At 41.7% G+C, this 27,913-nt stretch overlaps 2 protein-coding genes across 5 annotated transcripts; one reads left to right on the top strand and one right to left on the bottom strand.

The window, feature by feature from the left end:
* Positions 1-295: 295 nt before the first annotated feature.
* Positions 296-17,554, bottom strand: HAUS8 (HAUS augmin like complex subunit 8). Of its 3 annotated transcripts, none has more exons than XM_081934784.1 (11): positions 17,450-17,554; positions 16,905-16,954; positions 16,590-16,645; positions 15,377-15,470; positions 13,639-13,722; positions 12,982-13,052; positions 6,914-6,988; positions 6,652-6,810; positions 2,635-2,773; positions 1,668-1,809; positions 296-739 (listed from the first exon to the last, which is right to left on the bottom strand). In XM_081934784.1, exons 1-11 carry the CDS (start codon positions 17,488-17,490, stop codon positions 619-621), a joined length of 1,032 nt encoding a protein of 343 aa, XP_081790910.1. In that variant the 5' UTR covers positions 17,491-17,554; the 3' UTR covers positions 296-618. The 3 variants fall into 3 exon arrangements, with proteins under 3 accessions (XP_081790910.1, XP_081790911.1, XP_081790912.1); XM_081934785.1 differs by lacking the exon at positions 17,450-17,554 and adding an exon at positions 17,042-17,143 and having other exon boundaries at positions 15,377-15,473; XM_081934786.1 differs by lacking the exon at positions 17,450-17,554 and adding an exon at positions 17,042-17,143.
* On the top strand, positions 17,461-27,564 carry MPV17L2 (MPV17 mitochondrial inner membrane protein like 2). Of its 2 annotated transcripts, none has more exons than XM_081934787.1 (6): positions 17,461-17,583; positions 19,691-19,915; positions 21,457-21,627; positions 21,864-21,940; positions 22,021-22,149; positions 24,976-27,564. In XM_081934787.1, the coding sequence occupies exons 2-6, from the start codon at positions 19,729-19,731 to the stop codon at positions 25,045-25,047; spliced, it is 636 nt and encodes a 211-aa protein (XP_081790913.1). In that variant the 5' UTR covers positions 17,461-17,583; positions 19,691-19,728; the 3' UTR covers positions 25,048-27,564. The 2 variants fall into 2 exon arrangements, with proteins under 2 accessions (XP_081790913.1, XP_081790914.1); XM_081934788.1 differs by lacking the exon at positions 17,461-17,583 and adding an exon at positions 17,612-17,743.
* Positions 27,565-27,913: the final 349 nt, after the last annotated feature.

The raw sequence follows: 27,913 nt of genomic DNA, 5'->3' as shown, positions 1-27,913 counted from the left end.
TAATTTCTGTCTTTTAGGAACAATTGCCTTTTAGGGACAACTATCATCAGTCAAGAAATACACTTCCACAACCCCCAGAAACCAGACTATTACTCATGCTTGGCCTACGAGCATCTTCTTTGGGGTTTGTTTTGATTATTTGTGTTGAAGACTGTGGCAAACTCTACTACAGGCAAGGTGTATGTTTATTTTTCAAATTATTTCAAAAACATTCCTTCAAAAGCTAACGTTTGTAAAATATCCCTGAAGGCAGGGCAAGAAATAACCTATTCCAATGAAGACTACTGTAACCAGATTTACAATGAGGAAATTGTTTTAATACAAAAGAGAAAGAATCTCAAAGTGCAAATATATCTTCGCTTCCATTAGCTGAAATGGCACCCTAGAGGGATGGAGGGAAGAAAGCACATTTTGTGCCTTATTTTTCTGTACAGCTTTCCAACTGTTCATGTCAAACAATTAGACTTCCCCTTAAAATATCCTGCCCTTTCAAGCAATTGTAACAAACGAGTAGAAAATGTTACTCCAAGTAGTGTAACCTATTTCAATCTTTCAGTGACAGAAAGAACAGAAGGACCAGCTTCCTGTTTCAGTGACACCAAGAGCTAAAGATTGGATCTAACTAAAATACAATTGCTTCATGGTTTCCAGACCCAGGGTGTCTTCACACACTTTCTGATAATGGAGTGAGGCCTCCTTGCTCACATCAGCAGACAAATCCACAACACGTGCAAAGGTCCTGGGGGGAGAAAAAGCAGTTGAATTTCCTCTAATTTCCTCAAAAGAACTTATGAAAGTAATTAAAACCTTAATAGCATGGCTGTTTGAACTGATTTAAATTTCATTTCGTTCAGGTTCAGGCAGTACAGTGCCTAGGGGCACCATTAAACCCTAGATACTACAGCTAAGCTCATTTGTCTGATCTGCAAAGGTTATTTTTATAAATAAATTTTAATTTACAAGTTAAATAGGAACGTGGCTTGATGCAAAGCAAAGCAAAGCATGAATTATATTAAATGCATTAGTTTCATGCTGACTTTAATGTACGTAAGTCCTCTTAGCATAGGCCTCATGGGGGAAATAGATTATTTTCCAGTAAATGGGAATTTTGTAATTTACTAAACCCACCCTAGCAAACGTTTCATGTATAGACAAATCTGCCATCAGCCATTTTGTGAGCACGTCGTCCCCTGCCAGAATTTCAAGTGTGTTCCCCCCTGAAAGCATCTCATAAGGACCATGAACTGATAAGCGCACCGATGGGAGGTCATGACTAAGCTGTGAAAGTTTAGGAGGCCAGTGGAAGGAATGAAAGGAAAAGAGTCTGATTAGCTAATGGCCACCACTACTCTTGGATTACTACTTACCTGAATTTGCAATTGTTTCAATCTAAATTTTCACTTCAATTAATTGAATGATCATTCTAACTTATCTTATGAAAAAGGTGTGTTTCAACAGAAACTATGAAAATAAATACATGCGAGGGAGCTACTATAATGGGAAAAGTCTAAATTGAAGCTGTCTTGTCTTGTCTTTCCAGCATTCCTACTCTCAATAAAAAGATGGGACTTATGAAACAAGGCATATTAGTGCCATGTGATCATCACTGCGTCGTTATATTCTGCAAATGAAAATTGCCTCGTTTCTTCTTACACCTTTACAAGTACCTTGGCAGTTCTGCATCCAGCTTCAAAGATACTTCCTCTAGTTCCTTCATGACATTCAGTGCTTTGGCATTTTCTTCAAAGTTTTGTACCACAGCTTCATTCAAAACACTCTGAATCATAGCCAAGCTTTTCTGCATCTCAGCTATCTCGTAAAAGTCAAAAGATGCAGCTGTTAACTCAAACAACGTAGTCAGATAACAGGTAGTCTTCTACTTATGACCACAATTGAGCCCCAAATTTCTTTCATTAAGCAAGACATTTGTGAAGTGGGTTTTGCCCCATTTTACGACCTTTCTTGCCCCAGTTGTTAAGTGAATCACTTCAGTTGATAAGTTAGTAGCCTGGTTGTTAAGCGAATCTGGCTTCCTTATTGACTTTGTCAGGTCACAAAAGGTGATCACATGACCTTGGGACAATGCAACAGACACATGTATGAACCAGTTGCCAAGCATCTGAAATTTAATCCCATGATGATAAGGATGCTGCAAAGGTCATAAGTCACTTTTTTCATTGCTGTTGTAACTTTGAACACTCACTAAATGAACTGTTATAAGTCAAGGACTATCTGTTGTGGTGATGATAATCAAACCTGACTGCTTAGTTTAAACAAGCTTGTGGAGGATGACTTTCTCTCTGTATTGACTAATAGAAACGAAATAATTTATGCATAAATAAGATTTTGAAGGGCTGTATGTTGTATAAACTTCTTCAAAATTTCATGTCTCTTTTTGCAAAATTGGGTTGTCAAGGGGCTCAAATCTTCTGTTAGCATGAGGTTCACAATTATCTTAGCAGTAAAATATTCTAAGTAATCAGTAATAGAATTCAAGATACACCCAAATTCATACATATCATAGGACCCATTCAAAATTTTCCCCATTATTTTCCTAACAGATCACAGTTAAGGCTAATTCATGAGCCAAAGATTGGCCATCTGTTTGATAACATCATGATGACATTTTTGTACCTAGATATTGGCCCATGTCTTCTACGTAGATGTCTTTCATGGGCAATTCATGCCTAGTTGTGTCCAGGGCTGTGGCAAAGTGCTTATAGTCCCTCTTAAACAGGGCACATTGTTCAGAAACAGGTCCAAGTATTTCAAGCTGGAAAGCAAATGGGTGGAGCAGGGGAAAAAGAGATTATGATGATTAGTCACAAGAGGCAGATGATACAAGAACTGTGCATAGTTCCCCACAATATTTTTAACAACAAATTTCACTACAACTGTATAGGTAATCTTTGACCATTTGAAGTTATGCTGCTGCTGAATGAATGGTGGTTATGCTCAGTCTCGGAGTTCTGGCTATCCGGTCCCACCCTCAGTGGTTCAATGATTGCAGTTTGGGCACTTGGCAATTGGTTCACACCAACAACCAGTTGCAGTGCCCTAAAATAATGTGATTACCATTTGCAACCTTCCCTGCTGGCTTCCCCAGAAAGCCAATAGGGAAGCCAGCAGGTAAGGTCACAAATGACTGGGGTAAGCCTTCCCCACCTCCACCACTTCCTCTGTGCTTCTGCCATGCAAGCCACTTGTATGCCCTCCACGACCCTCACCATGCTTCCCTTGCAACTCCCTGATCCTCTCGCACATACCCTGACACATTCTCCCCAACCACTGCCTTTCGTGCACATCCTCATGCACCCTTCTTGACTAGGGCCTCTTCCACATACTTTTGCATCTTTGTGTATCCTGCCTGACCCACTGCTCTCACACATCCTCATGCACCCTATCCAACCAGCTCGCCCACCCTCCCCTGCATTCCCTTGCTCTCTTCGTCATCTAGCAGCAGACATTTACCTGCCTTCCTGAGAAGACTTGCAATTTCCTGCTGGCTTCCACACCGACTTGGTTTTGGGAAGCTGGTACTAAGTTCCCTTGTCTAACATCCGTGGGATTCAATTAATGACAGCAATTGGGACTGCAGGGATTGCTGTGCTAAGCAATAGCATCACACTTTATGACTGCAAATATTAGTGACAGAAATTCCAGTCCCAATGGCTGTTATTGGCTGAGGACTACTTTTAATAGCAGGGAAAAAGTACCTTGCCTATTACTTCAGCAGTAATCTCCCTACTAACTGGGTGAAGGATATTAGGTTTTGTAATAGCTATGATTATGCTATGATATGTAGTGTTTTCAATTCTCCTAAGAAAACACTTCCTGTTTAATCATTGCATTGGCTTGAAATAGTCATAGAACCAGAGGTAGAACCGAGGTCATTTAGCTGAATTTACCACTGAGTGCTAGATCAATAATGTAAAATGTTCCTTTAACAACCTGGCTCAACAACTTTGATGACTATTAAGTTTCTAAATGAGTACCTATGGTAAACAAGAATTCTATTTGCCAAATAGTTGTTCCATTTTTAAATAGCACCTATCACTAGGACAGATTTTCAGTCTGATGCCCTCTTCAGAAATATTAAACTTCAAACTTCCTATGGTTATTCAGTTGAGATATATCTATTATAAGACAAAAAAGAGGACTTTGATTAAGCCTAAGGAAGTACACTATCTATACAGTATCTATAGTAACATTTGCAAAAACACTTAAGTGTTTTTTATTACATGACTAAGGGCCAGCTTAATGAAAAAAAAACATACTAGAATGATTGTTCATTTATCAGCATGACTAATGAAAGGATTGTGCTTGAATAGGAAAACACTTCATTCCAGTCTATCAAAGACGACAATAGCATGGCAGAAAAGATTAAAAGATCAAAATGATAAAAAGCCCAAGCACTAATTCTGATGAAGATATTACGGAATATTGTTATCTGAAGATAATATTCCAGAGATCAAAAGAAAACAATTTGATCCAGTGTCTTCCATTCAAATAAGAAGTAAAATGGTAACAATATTTATATAAACATATTAAAAATTGCTAATTGCAAATATAAGGACAAAAAATGGATAATTCAATTCTCTATTCTTCTGCCATTCTTCAACTTTCTCTTTTACAACACTCCTAACATCTTAGCAGTTTTTAAATCTCAACAGGTAAGAAGCATGACTGGTCAATAGTTCTTATACCTGCATTTTGAACTACATTCCTATACAGTCTGCTATTTCAATTATTCTTAAGACTAATTAAGGACAATATTTAGGATTATATATCTAATGTATATTTTTGCAAGTGTGAAATGTCTGAAAGAGTACTGGGAAGGAAGATCAAACCATCCAAAATAGATGATTGATTCAGAGATATGCATAAATAAACCATCCAAAAAAGATGATTGATTCAGAGATATGCATACATTCTGGACATTAGGATCTAGAGATTAATAAAATTTGTTTAGGGCAAATTGTCCGAATTGATAAAGTAGGATGGGAATTGAAATTTGGCACATCTGGAGGCTTCCAAAGATTCGGCCTTTTGCCAAAAATGTGTTTTATTCAGGTTTTATCTACTATTTCACATTTAGCCTTCGGAAACAAAGCAGAACATAATTGTTCCACCTTTTGCCTGGTATCCTACATTTATTTCAACCTGGGAAAAAACATTAGAAATAGCATTTCTTTTTCATCTCTTTTAACTGTTATTTGTAAAACTGGATTCCCTGTTGATATATTTTACAATGTATTTTATTACTATTACTTTCTGTAGTAAGGTATGTGGATTTCCATCTCTTCTGCAAATAAACAATTTCCATCTTTTGTGCAAAGGTGGTTTATAAACACAATAATAACTGACTCTTGGGCCCATACCACAACTCAGCTTGCTTACAAAAGCCATAGACTATCAGACTAGAGTTCTGAAGAGATACCTATAACCATTTTTATTCTCCTCACATTTCGAGATCAACATAGCCCCAGGTTATTAAAAATCAATCATATTCTTCAACTATTCCTAGTCATTTTTTCTTCTTCTGCTCTCTTTTCTTACAAGTCTATTTCTTAGTTTTGTTCTAAATTTAATCTGTACAGGTGGTGCTTGGTCCCCTTTTAAAGTCCAGTTGTTCAGCAGCCAAATTTACAACAGTATTGAACGAGTGGCGGTTATAACCAGTCCATGTAGTTGCAGCATCCCCTGGTCACATGATTGTGATCTGCAACTTTCCCTGCTGGCTTCTGACAAGCAAAGTCAATGGGGAAGCCAGCAGGAATTCACAACTCGTAGTCAGGTTGAGGCTCTTGCTTAACAACAGCAACCGGAACTGTTAATGCTAATCAGTGCAATCAAATTATTTGTCAACTTACGACATGTTACTTAATGACAGACTTTCTGGTGCCAATTAGCTTTGTTAAGCAAGGTTACCTATATATTTTAATGTGAGTATAGCAGCTTAGCTATCACCAAGTTAGTAAGAGCCCTCAAACATAATCTAAAAAACAAAATCTAAATAATGAATTGACAGACATCCAGAATAGAAAAAAGGGGAGACACCTGTATCTATTATGCCTGAAGTGCAATGCAACAACAATGTATTATCCATCCATTTATAGAAAAATCATTTAATTAGGAATGCCTTATATCAGTGATGACTAACCTTTTTGTTGTTGCATGCCAAAAGCACGCACATGCTCACAGCACCCCTGTGCGCTCCGCCACCCCTGCGCATGCATGCACGACCCCCTCACGCATACACAGACGTCCTGTTTAGGGCCTAGTGGGCCTCCCTGAAGCCTCCAGGGACCAAAAAACGGGGTGTGGGGGCGCATTGCCCCCACGCATCTGCATGAGACCCCCACGCATGCATGCGCACCTCCCGTATGGCACCGCCCCCAAGCAGCAAAGGCCCAAAAATCAGATGGCTGGTGAGAGGTGCGCCCATGTATGTGTGGTGGAGCTGAGCTGGGGCTACAGCTCACGTGCCCGCAAAGAGGGCTCTGTGTGCCATCTGTGCCATAGGTTCACCATCATGGCCTTATTTACTTTCCAAATCCAAGTTTTCCTTAGGAAGCTATCGGTAGACACTTTACATTGATTTTGGTGTTTTCAATCTATTCCACATATATTTTGTAAAACTAAGCCAACCTGTCTCTCAAGGGCTTCAGAGAGCTCAGTCTCTTTGTTCAGATACTGCAGTTTATGCTTCTTTTCATGTACATTCTCCTGTAGTTTCTTCACTTCCTCACAGAGCACTAACAAGTTTCTTTCAGCTTTCCCTTCCAGAAGGACAAGGTTTTTCTCCATCTGTCACAATAGAGCATCTCTTGGTTCAAAACTATTTCAAGAAGAAAGAAGGTGTTTGATTTTTCTTTAAAGGCATCTTGTATTTGTGCAGTGGAGCTATTACCTTTGTGGAGGCATAAGTTAACAACAGCGTCTGAGAGTCCAGCATCCCAATCAGATCATCTGAATCGGAGGGCGTCTAATAAAGAAGCAAATATATTGTTTGAAGTGGGTTGACCAAAAAGTGGTCACACAACAGGACTGTGACTATTTTCCAATGGCTCCAGAAAAAACAACTTGGATTAACACATGGTAGATACGCCTTTATTGACTTTTCAGGAATAGGAAGATTATAACAAAAATTTTTTTTTAGCACAATTGTTTCTCTTATAGCAATAGCACTTAACTTATATACTGCCTCGTATTGTTTTTACAGCCCTCTCTAAGCAGTTTTTACAGAGTCAGCCTACTGCCCCCAACAATCTGGGTCCTCATTTTACCCACCTCAGAAGGATGGAAGGCCGTCTCAACCTTGAGCCTGGTGAGATTTGAACTGCCAAATTGCAGTCAGCCGGCAGTCAGCAGAGGTAGCCTGCAGTACTGCACTCTAACCACTGCGCCACCTTGGTTCTTTATGCCCCTTTACTGCTCTTATGCTTTTACTTCTCTTATTCTCCTTTAAATTAATAATAATAATACATTTTTATTTGTTAGCCGCACCCTCTCCCAAAGGACTCGGGGCGGCGTACAACAAAAGCACATAAAATATACAAATGAACAATACATATACAGATAAAAATAAACACATACACGTACGTACACATATACATGGAGGAGGTAACAAATATATAAAATAGAATTTAAAATTGACAATTTAAAACACCCTCAATTAAATTACAAGATTTAAAAAACCCGTCAGGAGCGATAAGGTAAAACTATGGTTGAGCCAGGCCAGCTAATTGGAAGAGGTGGGTCTTGAGCTTTGCACGGAAGGAGCGGAGGTCAGAGGTAGTCCTGATATCAGGGGGGAGGCCATTCCACAGGGCTGGGCCCGTCACAGAGAAGGCTTTGCTCCTAGGTGCCGCCCCCCGACACTGTTTGGTAGACGGCACCTGGAGAAGTCCCTCTCTGTGCGAGCGAATTGGTCGTAGGGATGTATGGGGCAGGATGCGATCCCGCAGGTAACTAGGTCCTGTGCCATGGAGCGCTTTAAAGATCGTAATCAGAACCTTGAAACGCACCCGATAGACCACAGGAAGCCAGTGCAGCTTGCGCAGGAGAGGTGTCCCATGGGAGTACCTTGTACTCCCCATAATCACCCGCACGGCCGCATTCTGGACCAACTGCAGTGTCCGAGTGCATCTCAAGGGAAGCCCCATGTAGAGAGCATTGCAGTAGTCCAGGCGAGACGTCACCAGCGCATGAGTGACTGTGCGTAAGGCATCCCGGTTCAATAGGGGGCGCAATTGGCGCACCAGGCGAACCTGGTGGAACGCCCCCCTTGCCACGGCTGTCACATGGTCATCCATGGACAGCCGGGCATCCAGGAGGATGCCCAAATTGCGCGCCCGCTCCACGGGGGCCAGTTATACGCCCCCAATGGCCAAAGATGGAAGCAATTGGTTGAACCGGGGGGCCGGAACCCACAGCCACTCCGTCTTGGAGGGGTTGAGCTTGAGTCGGTTGCCATCCATCCAGACCCGTACGGCTTCCAAGCACCAGGACATCACTTCGACGGCCTCATTGGGGTGGTTCGGGGTGGAAATGTACAGCTGGGTATCATCAGCATACAGATGATATCCCACCCCGAAACCACGAATGATCTCGCCCAGCGGCTTCATCTATGTGTTGAACAGGAGTGGCGAGAGGACCGACCCCTGTGGCACCCCACAAGTGAGGGGGCTTAGGGTCGACCTCTGCTCCCCTGCCAACACACGTTGCGTCCGGCCGGAAAGGTAGGAGCCGAACCACCGCAAAACGGTGCCTCGAACCCCCAACCCCTCCAGTCGGTGCAACAGGATACCATGGTCGATGGTATCAAAAGCCGCTGAGAGGTCTAATAGGACCAGGATAGAGGAACAACCCCTATCTCTGGCCCTCCAGAGATCATCCACCAACGCGACCAAGGCCGTCTCCGTGCTGTGCCCGGGTCGGAAGCCGGACTGGCGCGGGTCTAGATAATCATTTTCCTCCAGGTGTCGCGGAAACTGATAAGCTACCACACTCTCTACAACCTTCGCCAGAAAGGGAAGGTTGGAGACAGGACGATAATTGGCTAGCTCCGTAGGGTCCAGGGAAGGCTTCTTGAGTAAGGGTCTCACCACTGCCTCTTTCAAGGCGGCCGGAAGAGACCCCTTGCCCAACGAAGCGTTCACTAGGCCCAGGAGCCAGTCGCGTGTAACCTCCCAGGATGCCAGTACAAGCCAGGAGGGGCACCGGTCTAGTAAACATGTGGTAGGTCGCAGCCGTCCACGCAGTCTGTCCAAATCCTCAATGGCAACCAAGTCAAACTCCTCCCAGAATGGTCTCTCAAGACTCGCCTCGGACGTCTCCACTAGACCACTGAAAGGGACCCATTCCTTCCGGATTTGAGTGATTTTATCCTGCAGATATTTCCCAAATTCCTCTGCCCTGCCCTGTAAAGGGGCTTCCCGCGGCCTCTGAAACAGAAGGGAGCGGGACACCCGAAACAGGGCGGCAGGGCGGTTCTCTGTGGATGCAATGAGAGCGGCACAATATTGACGTTTGGCCGCTCTCAATGCCACAAGGTACGTCCTTAAATGGATTCGTACCTGTGCTCGGTCAAATTCGGAACGGGAGGATCTCCAACGACTCTCTAGGCGTCTCTTGCAGCGTTTCATCACCCTTAGCTCCTCGGTAAACCAAGGGGCCAGGGTGGATCGTTGCCGCCGGAGAGGCCGCAAAGGCGCCACTTGGTCTAAGGCCCCGGTAGTCGCATTATTCCACGCGACCACCAGGTCCTCTACCCGGGGGCGGGTCAGGGCTACAGGAGGTGGCCCAAGCTCCATCTGGAACCTATCTGGTTCCATCAGGCGCCTGGGGCGGAACCATCTGATGTCTTCCGGCTCCGCCTCCCCGCAGCGGGGGGTAGCACCAGGGAAGTCAAGCCGGAGAAGTGAGTGATCTGACCATGACAGGGGAGTGATGGTTAAATCCCCTACTCCCAGATCACTCAACCACTGGCCAGAGACAAAAACAAGGTCCAGCGTGTGGCCTCCCTCGTGTGTCGGGCCCTGGATCAATTGAGTCAGGTCCATGGCTGTCATGGAAGCCATGAACTCCCGAACCCCCTCGGACGCTTCTCCCACCGATGGCAGGTTAAAATCCCCCATCACTAAAAGTTTGGGGGTCTCAACCGCCACCGATGCGATTAGCTCGAGGAGTTCAGGCAGGGCCGCTGATGTATAGCGAGGAGCCAGGTATACTATCAGCAGGCCCAACTGTCTCCCAGGGCCCCACTTCACGACAAGGGACTCACACCCGGATGTCTGCGGCACAGTGGACTCCCTTGGCTCTAAGTCCTCCCGAATAATCACTGCTACCCCACCGCCCCTTTCCTGGGCCCGAGGCTGGTGAAATGCTCGGTAACCTGGTGGGCACATTTCCACGAGGGGTAAACCTCCCTCGTGGCCCAACCAGGTCTCCGTTATTCCTGCAAGGTCCGGCTCCCCCTCAAGAATTAGATCGAAAATGAGGGGGGCCTTGTTGACAACGGACCTCGCATTGCATAACAACAGCCTCAGGCCCTGGGTCTGCAGCTCCTGACCACCTAGTACGCGGGAGTTGGTACAAGCGACCGGGTGTGACCAACAACCACGGTCTCCCAACCGACTACGGGTTCTTAACCTGTCCTCGCACCTGCCCCTCCCTACGACCGTTGGAATCAAAGAGCCCTGTATTGGAACGATATCCTCCCTCTCCTCCTCCCTTCCACTCCCTCCCATTAGGTGTTGTATCACCTAATGTAGTGCACAATTGCCCACTGGGTGCAGATATCCCCCTCCCTCAAAATTTGAAGGTTTTCTTGTTAGAGATGAATAATAATCATCCTTGCAGTTAATATGATCATAAAAATATCACAAGTTAATGGCAGAGTACATGTCTTGTATGCAAAGCAGCCTTTACATAATCCCTGGCATCTGTAGATGAGGCTGAAAAAAATATCTCCGAAATCTGAAGAGTTTCTGCCAGTCAGGTAACATGATGCTATATTGTGGATTTAAAACTCATTTTATTTGACAAGGGGGAAAAGCCTTTTATGCACTTAGTTTGTTTGGCTCAGTTTTAACTCCATAACTGGGTCTCTTTCTTTCTGTTCTTGCAGGCATGCTCACCAGTTCTTGGGTTGATGCATTTTATTTATTTATATCCCACCTTTATTATTTTATTATTCCTTTTAATCATTATTATTATTATTATTATTATTATTATTATTATTATTATTATTATTATTAATTTATTCAGTAAACATCAAACTGGGTCAACTGAACATTTAAAGATGTATCACAAATATCATTGACTGGTGCTAATGGTTGGTATGGGTTGCTGCCAGCGTTCTAGGTATCAACTTATTATGATTATTATTATACTTTATTCTTTAAACATGAAATTCAGTCAACTGAACATTCAAAAATATATCAAAAATACCATTGACTAGTGTTAATGATTGATACGGGTTGCTGCCAGTGTCCTAGGTATCAACCAAGGTTTTTTATAATAATGTATTATTCTAATTATATAATAATAATAATAATAATAATAATAATAATAATAATAATAATAATAATAATAATAATAATAATAATAATAATAATAATAATAATAATACAACTCATAGATAATACCCTCTCCTTTGGTTGTCCTACAAAATATGTATTTTGTTTGTCATAGCAAATCTGAAGTCTCTAAGCATAAATATGAAATATGATATTAAACTTTATTTTTTATTAAAATTAATTTTAATTAACACTTAGATTCTTTTTCCAGGAGTTGAAGCAACAATACTTGAAATATTTAGAGAGATATAAAATTCACAAAGCATAGTGAAAGTGGCTTATGTCTCATTATTTTAATCAATATAGATATTGCAGTAACCATACTATTTTAAAAAGTTTAATACAGTTCTCCTTTTTCAATATTCACCGGAGGTTTAAATACTTGACCCCTGTTAATATGGCCCAGTTGAAGCACACCTAAGGTCTATTCAGCCTTATAAGTACATATCCCACAGCACACATTCTGGGAAGACTATCATAACAAATAGCCCCTGGCAGCCTCTATTAATTTCACACTTCCCTTTTTATTCATGGGTTGCTCCATCATGATTTTGGGCAGTACACAATACAAAGCAATTAAATTGGTGACACAGAGAACTCAGAAAGGAAAGAACACCCCCCCCCCCCCCAAAAAAAAACCCTCTGTCATCAGCAGAATCCAAGAAGCCAATGTTCCCATAACAAGTCTGCTATCTACTCTAATACGAGGCCTGGAGAAAAGCCAAGTTTAAGAGCTCATTTAAATAAGATCAGGGTGGAAAGCTCTCAAGGAATGTCATTCCAGAGTGGCAGGTGCCATTACAGAGAAGGCCTGCTTCCTGGGTCCTATTTTGTATCACCATTTCATTAAGAGAACCCAAAGTATATAGAAATTATGGAAGATCAATAGTCTCTCTCACAAAATCAAATGATATGCCATGTTATAGGTGACCACCAGCACCGTGGCTTGCATGTACTAGTAACCTCTGCAGCTAACAAAACAATAGGGATGTTGTGGCATGAATATATTTGCCCCATGCTGCTGCTTTCTGGTTTTCTAAATGGTCTTCAAGGCAGCTCCCATATAGAACCCACTGCGATAGTCCAAATCCTGCAAAGCATCTAGGTTAGTGGCCAATATAACTTACTACAGCGATATTTCTCCTCATGAATTATGCTGAATAAATTCCTCATGTAGAACCAAGTTAAAGGAAGGAATCTCTAAAAAGAAGGCCAATGTGAAATGTCGGCCATTATCACGAACGCAGTGGAAATGAGATATAAAGGCCATAGGCTGGCATATGACAGCTCAGTCCCAGGAAAGAATTCATCTCATTAGGGTATCAAGAGCTGCCATCTCAGTAAAATTACTCATTCAAGTTTACTTTTTAGTCAACCATGAAGTTGCTTTACTTACCGTGACCTTCTTTCTTTTGGAAAAGCCTTTTATACTGAGCTTTGAAACTGGTGCATTATAGCAGCTTTTGTCTGAAAGTAAAAAAGGCAATGAAAGACAGTTGGATAAAGGAATGAGGTCAATTAACTGTGTCGTAATATTTGTCAGCTACTTACTGAGTCTATGGGTACAAAATTTTGCTTTGAAAAAGTTGAAAGCAAGAATGACCTATACTAAACTGCTTCTTTGACATTTTAACAACATAGAGGGAATTCTAACAAGCACTCATATTCCATTCTGTATCTTGATTTAAAAAAATAGGAGCCATCAAGTCATTTCTCGGAAAGCAAGAAGATGGAGATACAAATAAAGAATATGAACTGGATTCCATATTGCCAAAAGGCAAAACTCAGGGATGCAAAGTCATGTTAGATATTATACCAGCAGTGCCTTGGAATGGCTAAATAAGAAAAGCAAATATTAATTTATCTAAAGAGCTAATTTAGATTTGATCTATGTATTCTGTTTAAAGAATCTTGGTGTTACATTAATATGTAATCTTGAGTGTCTACAATTTAATTTAAAAATAGCCTTTGTATAATTTTTGGAATAAAAGCATAAGCCTATTTTACTGCAACTAAACTTACATTCAAGTATACAACTCAAGAGCACACATACCATTAATAGCTGAAACCTCCAGTTCAGGTCGAATACTCCCATGGCTATCCAGAAAGGTTGACTGTAATATACTAGGTGTAGTTTCTGTAGAAAAAGGGGTGAAGAAGAGGTTTTTCCTTTGGAATACTGATTACTTTAATTAGGCCAGGGTAAGGAACTTAGGTTTGACTAAATAATTGAACTGACTCGAAGAAAGTTGGGGGTCGTATCCCAGCAGTAGAATGACTACTGATTCAAGTGGACATTGACACCCAGTGCACCAGGGGACTTTTAATACACTTTTTCACTCATATCCCCATATTCTATCTCTCTTAGGCACACATATCCATTAGTATCTGTTTTAAAAGGGATTAGACCAGTGTTTCTCAAACTTGGCGACTTTAAGTCCTGTGGACTTCAACTCCCAGAATTCCCCAGCCAGCTATGCTGGCTGGGGGATTCTGGGAGTTGAAGTCCACAGGACTTAAAGTCGCCAAGTTTGAGAAACACTGGATTAGACTATTTTAAAGCCTACTGCTATTCAAGTATGAATTTCAAGGGAGGAAGGAAGCTCAGGTGAGAAGGGGTTATATATGCTTTCTATTAGCACCTTCAATTAAAAAAATCCTGGAATTAAGATTTTAAAAAAGTCCCAATGAAATGCTGACATAGAAAGGGTGGCTTCAAGTAAGGATTGCAGAATTCGTATTCCCCTCTAAAAACCACCATATGTTGCAATGAAGTTTTAGATTAGCTACTATTGCCCACAATCACAACTGATCTAAATCCTAGAAGGCAAGTACTTCCTCAGAGATAAGACAACCAGGAGGCCTGGGAAAAGTGTAAGGAGGTTCAGGATTTGAATAGGCCCTTACTAATTGCATTCAAGACAAAAGAGAGAATCTCTGCAGGCTAGATGGAGCCTAAAGAAAGTGAATCCCATGTCCAAATGAACAATTTTTCAAGTATGTTCAAAAATGAATGCCAGGATTTTATATAAACTCTAACTGGGCAGAATATTATGTTCATCTTCTACTGTTGTCAAAATGTGCCATCAGGAGCTTTCCCCATATCTCAGCCTAAATAATAATAATAATAATAATAATAATAATAATAATAATAATAATAATAATAATAATAATAATAATAATAATAATAATAATCCGACGTTACCTTAACAGTTCCTAGGTCCTTGGTTAGGACTCGAGCTGTTGAGCTAACAACCAGCCCCAAAGGCTGAGAATCTCACCAAAGATTAACCAAGTAATAGTAGTAGTAGTAGTAATGGCAGATAAGCTTTCCTATAATATGGCCAACCTTGCTGAACTATTTTGGCATCTGACACCTCCAGGGGACTGCTGAGTGTACATTCTACATACATGGCAATAGTTCCAATTCAATCAATCTAATGAAATTCACAGACACTTTCAAGTCAGAGATGCATAACGTTTTGCACTAAGATAGCCACATTTGGCCATTACAAAGGTTGCCAGCTCCAAGCTCACAAAAAGTTAGTAAGACCAGGACCATACCAATTTGATTTAGAATAATTGAAAAGTAGAACATGGAAAATAATCTTTTCCCCATTCATTACACTAGATGTTATAATTCGGCAGCAACTCCTATGAACTTACATCCATGGTTGGAGGACCACAGAATAACTAAATGTTCTTCAGATTGTTTTTTCTGAAGCTGCCTGGATTCTAGAAAGTGACATTTGGTAATAAATGCAGGGAAGACTTCTAAAGCAAAATCTTACCTATGGAGGTCTTGAATTTCTGAACAGATGGCCTCTTTGGAGATCCAATATTTTCTAGACTTTTTGCCAAGGACAAATTGGTGTTTGAAGTACCCTGCTAGTTAAATACATACATGTTGAAATTAAACAATTCAGTCTTATTTGATTGCTAGTTTGGGGGTAAACAGTTGTTTTTATATTTCAGGTGGTTATCAAAACAAATCCAAGTCTTGTACTACTATCCTAATCCGTTTATAATAGGAAAATACACTGATATAGAGGGCCTTTTCCTGAGATAGTTTTCAGTCTGATGGGCTTGACTTTCCTTATTTTTTTTCTTATAAGAAATGTAGTACGAGATACAATTACATTAATTCTTTGTAGGTATAAAACAAAACACATTCCTCCTTTTTTTTTTTTTGCATTACTATACAGTCTCCCCTAAATGTTGCCTTTCTGAAATAGTCATTTATTTTCTCAGTATTATTTATTAATTCTCTGATATTTTCTGTTGTATATAAATTAAAACATAAGACAGTTTGTTCCTGCAGGCTCACAGACATGGCAATAAAAGATTTGCATTTATTTCCCCAGAAAACGATAAACAAATCTGAAAATAAAAATTAGCCCTTTGAACTTACAGAGCATTAGTCAAAAGCTCCCTTAAAATAAATAAATGAGTAACTTGAAACTTTCATTTAAAAAAAAAGAAGATATGCTGCATGCATCACACACTGGCCACACCCACGCCCGGTTTAGCAAAGAGGAAAAAAAGTCGCGATACACATGACACTGTGACAACACGAGTTTGATACCCCTATAGTACCAGAATGCCATAGAACAGGATTTTTCAGGCCAGCTGGAGAATTTGGGGTGTTAAAGTCCACACATCTCAAAGTTGACAAGTTTTAAATAGAGTCTATGGAGATTCTCAATCATCCACATCATGGTTGTCCCAAAGGTGCTATTTTTCAAGAGGTAACTGGACTTTCTGGGTTTTTTTTTTCTTGACACAGATAAAACTCCAGGTAGTCTTACTGACTGGCTAAAAGACTGCAAATGACCAGCTATCTGCAAGGAGTATAAATTGTTCCATTCCCCACCATCCAGTCAGAGCTGAAGAAGCTTCTTGGATAAGAAGCGAAACGCCTTCAAAGAAAAACCAAAAAGTCCAGTTGCCTCTTGGGGGGGGGGGGGGAAGCTATAGAGCAATGTGTTTTTAATGCAGACTCACCTTTTCACTTGCTTTTTTATCATACTGCAGGTAACGCGATGGCACAATTCTTCCCCCTGGCAGAGGGAAAAATAGAAAAAGAACCCACGAGATAAAAATTTGCATTAATTTTGCATTTGTACCGTTACTATCCATGAGAAAAGAAACTTCTCCAGAGACTTTGGGGCTCTTTATGGGAACAAGGCTGAGACAACACACTCGATTCCACAGAACGATTCCTATGCAAAGCTCCCATATTAAGCTCGGGCAGCTTTGTGCAGCGCATCGGCTGCTGGCTACGGACCCTGAAATCTACCCTCCAATGCCATTACTCACCTCTCTGCTTCGGTCGGGCACCCGTCTCCATCTCAGTCGTTCCAGGCTCCCTAGAAAGACAAATGAACTGGGGTGACAGGGAAATCAAAACCCAAACCATCCGCCGCTGCCATCCATCCTTCGCTCCGCGCTCTCACCCGCCGAGCGGCGCCTTTCCCGCCATTTCCGCCGAACAAACTCGCGACTTTCCCCACCCATCAAAATAAATACGCCTCGGCGCATGCGCCCTGCAGCCCAGTTGGGAAAGGCCCGCCGGAGCCACCCGAAAGGCGGAAGCACGGAACCTAGAGCGTCCCACTTTCAGGGAGCGCCTCGGGTTTATTCATTTCTTCCTCGCTTCATTTCGCAGCAGAAAATCCTCGCTTCCGGTTTACTCAACTTGTCGGTCGGCAGCCAGGCTTGACGCATGCGCAGAGCACCTCTCTGTTTTTAATAAACTTTTCCCATTTGTTTTCCAAGGCGAGCAGCTGGAAAATAACCGGTTAAATTATTACTGAACCCATTCTGTGAGCGCTGTTGCCTCCACCCGCGGGGATCGAACCTACTTCCGCTCTAGTAGCTGTAATAGACTGGCGGCTCCGTACATGTGACTCGCTCTTGCTTCACGCCGGCCGGTTTCGTTCGCCTCTTTCCTTCGCTCTTGGCTCTGTTGCAAAGAAGCGCAACCCTCCACTGAAAGGTGAGTAGCCCCGACAAAGGCTAAGCTTTTGGGACAAGGGTTGAATCGAGATCTCCTTGCGCTTCTCTCCCTTTGGTGAGGAGCCGCACGGTGCCCGGGACGTTTGGCCAAAGTCCGAATTAGTTCCAGAAAGGTGGAGAAGGGTTATCGCTGGCTACTTGTAGGTTCTTCTTCATAGCTGCATGTTTCCTCTCGCTCAGTGGAAAAAATTGTCCCTTTGGGCATGTCCCAAAGTATACAATGAGGGTCACAAAACCGGGGTGCCTTCCCCTTTATTGTCTATTGCAGCGTCTTTTAAATTTATTTCTCTCAAGGCCCCTTTGCTCTTTTTTAAAATTACCCCAAATAGCTTTTGTTTCTATTTATTGATATTTGTCATATCAGGGATGAAGGGGTGGCAAAAAAATGTAATAAATATATTACAATTTAAAAATGGATGCACTGGCTGTCATGACTGCCTCTCTATCATTTGATGGGATTTTAATAATGTAATTTTTCAACCTAGCTGGCAAATAATTTTGATTTTTGAAAGGGCCTTGTGGATCCTCAGCGGTCCTAGGACTACACTTTAAGAAATGTTGCCTATTGCAGTGTTTCTCAACCTTGGCAACTTGAAGAGGTCCGGACTTCAACTCCCAGAATTCCCCAGCCAGGTGGCTGGGGAATTCTGGGAGTTGAAGTCTGGACCACTTCAAGTTGCCAAGATTGAGGCACACTAGCCTATTCGAATTTATAATCTGCTGTAATGATTTAATAAGGGCTTCAGAATCTGAAACAGTGTCCAGGAAGGTCTATAGTACATTATTTATTTATTTATTAAATTTGTTAGCCGCTCCCTCTCCACAAAGGGACTCGGGGCGGCGTACAATAAATAAACACATGTTATAAAATACACATTGTGTGGAGGAGGTATAAAACACAATACAATATTGTAATAACATAGAAATATTAAAATAAGTTAAGTTAAAACCCCAATGGAAACTACGTTTAAAAATTGCCAGGAGGAATCAAATGGAGCTATGGTTGATAGCTTGTTATATGGTTGATAGCTTGTTATATGGTTATAACAAGATTAAATGGTAACAGTGTAGCTAAATTGGAAAAGTATTGGAGATTGGAAAGCATGGGATGAATCCTTTCCTTGCTGTACAGCAAGTGGGGATTCTGGAGATGTTGCTCCTTCTAGCAGTCCCCGGAGGGAAAACTCTATGCATTGGTTTTACCTAAATTGTCAACAGATGGTAGCAGCATATGGGCAATCCTTGTTTAGCAACCACAATTGGGACTGGCAACTTGATTGCTGAGTCAAATGATCTTACTTCAACTTTCCTTTGCTTTACAGACCTGTGAGGTTCACAAATGTGAAGACTGATCACCAAATTACTTTTTCTTCACTGCTGTAACTATGCACAGTCGCTAAATGAGGACTACCTAGTGCAGGGGTGTCAAACTCGATTTCATAGAGGGTTGCATCAGGATTGTGTTTGACCTGGGGGGAGGGGGCAGCGTGGCCAAGGTGGACGTGCGTGCTCGACATCATTCATCAAGGCTCCGTTTTTGGTCATGATGGCTTCCTGCCGCCCTATGCAGGTAAAAAAAGGAGCTTGGGAAGGCCTGGGCTGCATTTTCTCTGGCAGTGGGTGTAGGTGGCTGTCGCGTCCGAAAACTGAGTCCAGGCAGGCTGCGGGTGGCCTCCCCGAGCTCTATTTTCATTAGCAGAGGGCTGCAGGAGGCCATTGTGGCTGAAAACGGAGCCCCGATGGGCCGCATATGACCCTCCTGATGTCTGTTTTGCTGGCAAAGGCACTATGGGCAGGTGCTTCACTGTTTCCAGTGTAGGCCCACGGGCCAGATCTAAGCACTCTGCGGGTTGGATTTGGCCCCCCCGGGCCTTGAGTTTGACATCCCTGACCTAGTGTCTTTGGCAGTAGAAGGAAATCAGTCTTCAGGGAGCCCACCCTTAATCCTTTTACTCAGAACAAATCCTTTGGGGGATTTAATTCAGGAGAAGATACATAGAATTACTTAAAGTGTGGAGTGAATGGGTAACAGACACAAATGTGCTTGGCCCTCAGAAGCATGCTTTTTTTTTTTCATTTTGCTACAGTTCCCTTTCACTTCATTCTTGGTATTTGGAGAACAGCCATGCTTGCTCGGGGCAGAAAAATTTTCTCTGGACTTTCTGTCTACTGGAAACCTCTCTTCAAAGGCCGCCTCCTGCTTGTAACCAACACAGTCAGCTGCGGGGGGCTTCTAGCAGCAGGAGACGCACTTCGCCAATCCTGGGAGATAAGGAAGGATTCTAAACGGAAATGGGATCGTGCCCGGACAGGTCAGTTTATGTCATATTAACTGCTGGTTTTACCTTTACAATTCTTCCTGGCTTGACACTGAGCTATCCCTAGGATCACTCAGTTTCAATCTGCTTGAACAAAGAGCTCTCCAGCAAAATCTATTACTAGACCCAATGGCGGATTAAGGCTCACTGGTGCCCTAAGCACTGACAAATCTTGGTGTCCCCCTCCTTTGTCCATACTGTACAAATCTTGATTGGTGTTTTTCTTTCTTTCTCAACTTTGTGGTGCCTTCTTGGGCCTGGTGCCGTAAGCACGTGCTTAATCTGCTTAATGGTTAATAGACCAATGACTCGACCCCATTTCCAGTAAATCAGGAGGATGAAGGCCTCAAATGGTTTTCTGTAGCAGCAGTACCGACATGGAACTTTCTGCCCTCTGACATCCACTGAACGCCTCCCTTGCTGGGTTTCAGGACATTTTTATTTATTCATTCATTCATTCAGTTAAGGGTTGTAAAAAGGGAGATTCTATCCAATTGGTTTTGCCACTTGTCTTACATTTATGACTCTGGCTCACATAATTAAAAGCAACACACACACCCCTAAAGCAATAAATAGAATACAAATTAAATGAGAACAAATTTTAAAAAACTGAATTAAAAAACATAAACCGCAGGAAACTATAAGTCACATGCCAGTTAATGCAAGCATTCCAGCAAGCTTCACACCACAACTAGATCCCCAAGCACAAGGGCAAAACAGAACTGAATCTCAAACAGTCCTGTAAGGAACTTGTTATCTCCTTAACTTTAGCTGCTAAAATTATAATTGCCCAAATAGATAACATAATAAATGAATTGTGGATTAATAAGGCCTCTTCAGTGAGGTACATTAGGGGGGGAAATCGCAGAGAATAATTAAACATAAGAGGCAGGATTCACAATTCAAATTTGGATGGTTTAAAATTTATATAGTTTTATAGTAAATAGATATAAAGATTTTATAGTAAATCACTATAGACTATAACATGGCAATATGTTAGATACTGTATATGGTGAATTTGTAAATTACCTGTCCCTAATGGTAGTCCTTGGCTTATGGCCACAATTAAGCCCAACACTTCCATTGCTAAGCAAGACAGTTGTTAAGTAACTTGCATCCTATTTTACAACTTTTTTGACCATGATTGTTAAGAGAATCATAGCAGTTGTTAAAGTGAATTATGTGGTCATTACGGGAATTTAGCTTCCCGCAATGAGTTTGCTTGTCAGAAGCTGGCGATCACATAACCCTGGGACAATACAACTGTCATAAATATAATTTATTTGCCAAGGACCCAAATTTTGATCTTGACCATGGGGCTACTGCAATGGGGATAAGTGTGAGAACCAATATGTCACTTTTTTCAGTGCCATTGTAACTTCAAATGGTCATTGAATGAATGATTGTAAGTTGAGAATTACTTGTATTTGTAGTAGATTTTTAAAAATATTTTCTCTTATTGATGCATCACAGATTTTTGTTATTTGATGATGAATCCCTTATGTTTTACTAATGGAGCAAATTTCCTCCTTCAGCACGAATGTTCACCATCGGCTGCACTATGGGCCCAATGATGCACTACTGGTACCTGTGGCTAGACAGGGCCTTCCCTGCTGCTGGCTTCAGTGGCATCAGGACCGTCCTGAAAAAAGTTTTCATTGATCAGATCGTTGCCTCTCCAGTTTTTGGGGTTTGGTATTTCATAGGTAAGACTAAATTCCTGAATCTGCAAGACAATTTCTATTCTTTTGAGGGCAAAAATGAATGGGGAAATATGTGGGCTTTTGCTACAGATATTGTGTGTGGGTAGCAGAAGCAGAGGGTGTGGCATTTCTGTTGTCCCTTCTGTGCTTGGCTTCCTCTGAAAAATATACACTTCCTTTAGTTCCCAATAGCCAAAGAACATCCCCCATATTTCCATCTGCCTTGTTATTATCTGCAGGGATTGGATCTTTAGAAGGGCAGTCCCTGGAGAAAAGCTGGCATGAATTGGAGGAGAACTTTTGGGAATTCTACAAGGTAAACCTAATTTTTGTCCCCTACTTTCTGACCCAGAGTTTGTGGCTGGAGTAACTAACTTAGTCTTTTTCTGTTTGCAGATGGACTGGTGTGTGTGGCCACCAACACAGCTGATCAACTTTCTGTTTCTGCCACCCACGTATCGAGTGATTTACATGAATGTCATCACTTTAGGATGGGACACCTACCTATCATATCTTAAATATCGTGTGAGTAAAACCCAATAAAATAATTGGCGTCAGAAGGACAGGCAGTCCTCAACTTGCAACAGTTTGTTTAGTGACCATTCGAAGTTATATAAAGTGACTTATGACTGTTGCAGCATCCTCATGGTCACATGATCCAAATTCAGACCTTTGGCAATTGACTCATAGTTATGACGGTTACACTATCCTGGGTTCATGTGATTATTTTGCAACCTTCTGATAAGTGGAGTCAATAATACAATACAATACAATACAATACAATACAATAGCAGAGTTGGAAGGGACCTTGGAGGTCTTCTAGTCCAACCTCCTGCCTATGCAGGAACCCCTATACTGTTTCAAACAAATGGCTATCCAACATCTTCTTAAAGACTTCCAGTTTTGGGGCATTCACAACTTCTGGAGGCAAGTTGTTCCACTGATTAATTGTTCTAACTGTCAGGAAATTTCTCCTCAGTTCTAAGTTGCTTCTCTTCTTGATTAGTTTCCACCCATTGCTTCTTATTCTACCCTCAGGGGTTTTGGAGAATAGTTTGACTCCCTCTTCTTTGTGGCAACCCCTGAGATATTGGAACACTGCTATCATGTCTCCCCTAGTCCTTCTTTTCATTAAACTAGACATACCCAGTTCCTGCAACCGTTCTTCATATGTTTTAGTCTCCAGTCCCCTAATCATCTTTGCTGCTCTTCTCTGCACTCTTTCTAGAGTCTCCACATGGTGGATCCAGATTCACGTAACAACCATGTTACTAACTTAGCAACTGCAATGTGGCGAGAAAGGTCGTAAAATGGGGCAAAATTCACTTAACAAATGTCCCACTTAGCAACAGAAAGTTTGGGCTCAATTGTGGTCGTTAAGTCGAGGACCACCTGTAATTCAGATTAAAACACAGGATGGAATGAATATAAAGTTGTGTTGAGTAAGCCCTTTTCTCTAGCCTTTTTTTTTAACCATAGCTGGTAACAACTCAATCTGAGCATCTTCATATTCAGATCCTGTGTTCTACTGTTAAGCAACATGTTCAAAAGGAATAGGTATCACTGGTTATGTTAATGAGGCTTGTTAATTGGGCACAATTGGTCTTCCTCTGATAATCTCTGAAAAGATACCAGCAACATTTTCCTCAGCATCTCTATCCCCATTTTAATGGCTTGTTTTTTTTTGGCTTAGAATGTGGTGGTGTTCTGCCACAGTAAAATGCACAGGATTAAGTCCAAAAACCCTCCTTTATTTCAAAGGCTGTGAATTATATTCATTCACAGCCCGTAATGAGTCCCAAATAGTAGTAAAGAGTTCTATAGCAGGCTGCGAAAGTCCTTTGGGATAAGGCTGATAAGCACACACCTTTATCTTCTTTGAAAACGCTGCCAAAAGTCTTAATGGGCAATTAGCTTGGCAAGGCCACACAAAGCAGAGTCCAAACGTATGTTAAGAAGGTAAGCTGACCAGCATGAAACAAGTTGCTTCCTGCAAAGGCTCATTTGTCTTTGCTCCTCCTTTATGTCCTATGGGAGGGGCCAATCACCTCCAAACCTTACTCCCGAGTTGTCCCTTCTGTTTTAACTGTTCTTGCCTTCTGGCAGCTCTGTGCATGCACGCACTGGGAACAGGGGGAGCCTGTTCCTCTGCCTCGCTGCTGTCTGGCTCCGGAGGCAGCACTCCCAGATGGCCCTGACCCCCACTCAACCTTCAACACAGAGCCTGCATCCGAGCCTTCCCCAGACTCCAGGACTGGCCCATGTCCCTCCCTAACCTCGTTGCTGTCCGACTCTGCTGCAAGCTCCACCAGCGGCCACAACAGGTGTAAACAACTACAGATAGTCCTTGACTTATCACAATTGGGACCAGAATTTCCATTGCTAAATAAGGCAGTTGCTCAGGGTGTCACACTCAATTCTGCTATGGTTGTTAAGTAAAATCATGCAGTTATTAAGATAATTTAGCTTCCCCGTTGAGTTTGCTTGCTGGAAACTGGCTGGGAGGGGCATAAATGGCAATTGCATGACTTCAGGACATTGCGACTGTCATACATATATGCCCAAATTTTGACCATGTGATCAGAGGATGCTACAATGATAATAAGTGTGAGAACCATTTACAGTATAAGGCACTTTTTCCCGTGCCGACGTAACTTAGAATGGTTGGTAATCAAATGGTTATACATCAAGGATTACCTCTATGGAGCTTGTTTTTAATTAGAAACATGAGTTCTAGCTTCATCTGATAATGTTTTTATCCAGTAATGATTTATTCAACAAACTAAGATTTAACTACCATATTTGTCAGAGTATAAGACGCACCTTTTTCCCTCAAAAAAGAGGCTGAAAATCTGGATGCGCCTTATACACTGAATACAGCATTTTTGGCCTCCTGAAACCCCGCCCCCTTCACCAAAATGGCCGCGCATTGCCTTTAGGAGACTTTCAGAGAGCTCCTGGGAGCTGGGGAGGGCAGAAATGAAAGAAAAACGGGCCGTTTTTTGCTCAATTTTGCCCCTCCCCCAGGAGCACTCTACAAACCCTCCTAAGGGCTATTCATGCCTTTAAAACAAAAACAAAAATGGGGCATTTTGGGGAGGTTTGCAGAGTGCAAAAACTTTTTTTAAAAAAAATTGCCTCTTCAAAACCTTTGTGTGTCTTATACTCCAAAAAATACAGTAAGTGGCTTGTGTGAACTCATTCCCTGGTAATGATTCCTGGACTATTCAGTAGTTTTCTCTGAATGACTTGTTCATAGGGGGAAATGGGGGGAAAAAAACCCCAAGTGGCTTGATAAACTTCAAGCTTACAAAGCTAAATGTATGTTAATTTTTGTTTTGTTTTGTTTAGAATAAAAAGCCAGTTCTCGGCGAGGATGAGGACTCTAAACCTTGTACTTCTGAGATCCAGACTACTGGGTGAAAAGTGTGAATAACCAAACTACTTTTTAAAAACTCGAAGCAATCCGGCATCTGTTTTTTTTTGTTTTTTTTTTGAAAAATGCTATTTGAATTCTTCTGTGTAGGAAATGGTGCCTGAATTCTGATATTCCTTGTCAAAAATTCTGTAACAAGAACGAGACTGAAAGCTCAGAGCACTTTTCCTTTGACAGGCTGGTGCGAGTTGAAGCAGCAACCAGCATCCAGGAAGCAGAAGCGCTGTCCCTTAAAAGTGCCAAATTATAGATTTTTCTAATTTATTTATTTATTAGTTTTGTATCACCTCAATCTCATGATTTTGGGTGGTGTGCAAGAATCTCAACAGTGATCTTAAAATCAATCGTGTCAACAAAAACAGAGACAAAGAAAATACGTCCATCTTCCTTCCCCACTGAGCCTTGGACTAATCAGGAAAGTTTTCCAGAGCTTCCTAAAAGCCAAGAATGAAGCATCAGGTGTATTTCCAGAGAAGGTTTATTCCATAGAGCAGTGTTTCTCAGCATCAACAGCTGTAAGATGAGTGGAATTTCTACTAGAATTTCTACTAGAATTTCCCAGCCAGCAACGAGGTGTGGCCATGTTTGAGAACCGTTGATTGTCTTCAGATGTTTCAACTTAGCAACTCAGTTCACTCTTTGGAGGATGAATGCATCTATTTTGGAAATACTAACTATTTAGATAATGGGAGAGTCAGACAAGCTGAGAAAGGGAGAAGTAAATAAAATTCATGTTGATATCTGTAAACCCATAGCATCCTTTATAGAACATGCTGCCAGAGGGGATAGATTTGGGCAGCCTATGCATTTGATGAATATATCTTAAAAAATAACAAGCTGAGCTTCATCCCATGATTGTGTTGGAAGATTAAATATGGGGAATTAGATTGTGTCCTTATCGTTATGCTCACAAGCAATGCCATAGTGTTAGAATTTAAAAAAAGGCCTTAAAACCAAAAGTGAGGGACCAAATGACTCTAAAGCATGGGAATTTTTAAATTCCCTATTTTTTCCTTCAGTGGATTAGAGGAATATATCAGGGAAATGTTTGCTCACAATATATCTAGACTTCTATTGAACTTATGCTTCATCTTATGAACTATATTTACTGCATAGGTAGATCAAACTGCCAGAGGTGATTGTGTGGAACATTAGGGTTGCAGTAAATATGATGATGTCTATGGAAATTCTCAATCATGCATGTCATGGTCACCTCAAATGTGCATTTCCCAAAAGGCAACTGGACTTTCTTGGGTTTTTTTTTTCCTTTGAAAACATTTTGCTTCTCACCCAAGAACTGAAGTAGCTTCTCGGAGGAGAAGCAAAATGTTTTCAAAGAAATAAAACCAAAGAAGTCTAGTAGCCTTTTGGAAAAAGCACCTTTTGGATAAATATGCTGATATTACCTAGTTCTCTATATCTTGCCACTCAACTTCAGAGAAATAGCATGAAGCCTTGAAGATTGCAGGGTGCTTGGTGCTCTCTGAGCTTGGTGGTTTTCATCAGTGTCCTGATGATGTTATCTAGTTTGGTAATGAAATGTCTGCAAGAAAACCAAGCTCAAAGAGCAGCAAAGGACTCAGCAGTTCAACCCTGAACTACAAATATTCTCTTCTGTGGGTACACTTGAAGATTGCTTTGTCAGTGATTGGGTGGGTGAGGGAGAATATACTGAAATGATATGCAGAGAAGATGGGTGTGCTATGGGCCAGAAGAAATACTGTTACACTCTTGGGATTTGGACTGGGCTGGATGGTGCTGCACTCCTTCCTAAACCAGCAGGTCCATAGTTTATGTGTGATCCCCAGGAGATTGTCCAGAGAAATCAATGGTAAAAGGTGCATTTCCACATTCATGCTAAGTGTATCAGTTGCAAGTGCTTGTTGGCCAGCTGTATTGGGCAACAGTTATCCACATTCTTGTTGTATTTCATCTGCAGTACACATACCATAGTTCTTAATGTACAACTATTCATTTAGTGACTGTTCAAAGTTATAACGGCATTGAAAAAAGTGACTTGATGTTTTTCACATTTACAATCACCGCAGCATACCAAATGATGCTTGGCAAATTTAGATGCTTGGCAACTGACTCATATTTTTGAGGTTTGCAGTGTCCCTCTGTGTGTGTGTGTGTGATCACCTTTTGTGACCTGACAAGCAAAGTCAATGGGGAAGCCAGATTCACTTAACCATGTTACTAATTTAACAACTGCAGCAGTTCATTTAACAACGGTGGCAATAAAAGTCAGTAAAGGGGGCAAAATTCACTTAGCAGTGAAACTTTTGGCCTCTATTGTGGTCGTAAGTCAAGGACTATCTGTATTTGGAGGCCACTTGAAAAAGTTAATGAGATTTTAAAGATGATTTTGTAAATAGCCACTTGCAAGGTTCTCTATCAATGAGCAGAAAGTCTCTAATGTATTTGTGAATAAATGTATTCTAAATCAGAAAGTTTGCTGATATCATTGTACCTCTCTTCCTCTTAATAAATCTTATTAACGACTGTCACAATCTTACCTGACATAATTATTTTTGGTTGAGGCAAGTGCCGAAGAACCTGCCACAAGGGTACTTCTAAGGTAGGGGTGTCAAATTCAAGGACTGTGTGGGCTGGATGTGGCTCTCGGAGTGCTTATCTCTGGCCCATGGGTCCGGCCTACAATGCCTCTGCCGGCCAAAATGGGCTGTGTGTGGCTCCCCGTGGCCCTTTTTTGGCCTCCACAGCTTCCTGCAGCACTCTTCCAGCCAATAATGGGCCGTGTGAAGGCCCCCTCTGCACAGCCCGTTTTGGTTGGCAGAGTGCTGCTGGAGGCCGGAGAGGCCGAAAACGGGGCAGAGGGGGCCGTGCATG

The sequence above is a fragment of the Natrix helvetica genome, assembly GCF_964273705.1.
Source record: "Natrix helvetica genome assembly, chromosome: 1".
Classification (NCBI taxonomy): domain Eukaryota; kingdom Metazoa; phylum Chordata; class Lepidosauria; order Squamata; family Natricidae; genus Natrix; species Natrix helvetica.
The sequence above is the reverse complement of the archived record's forward strand: the minus strand, read 5'-3'. Positions and strand labels throughout refer to the sequence as shown.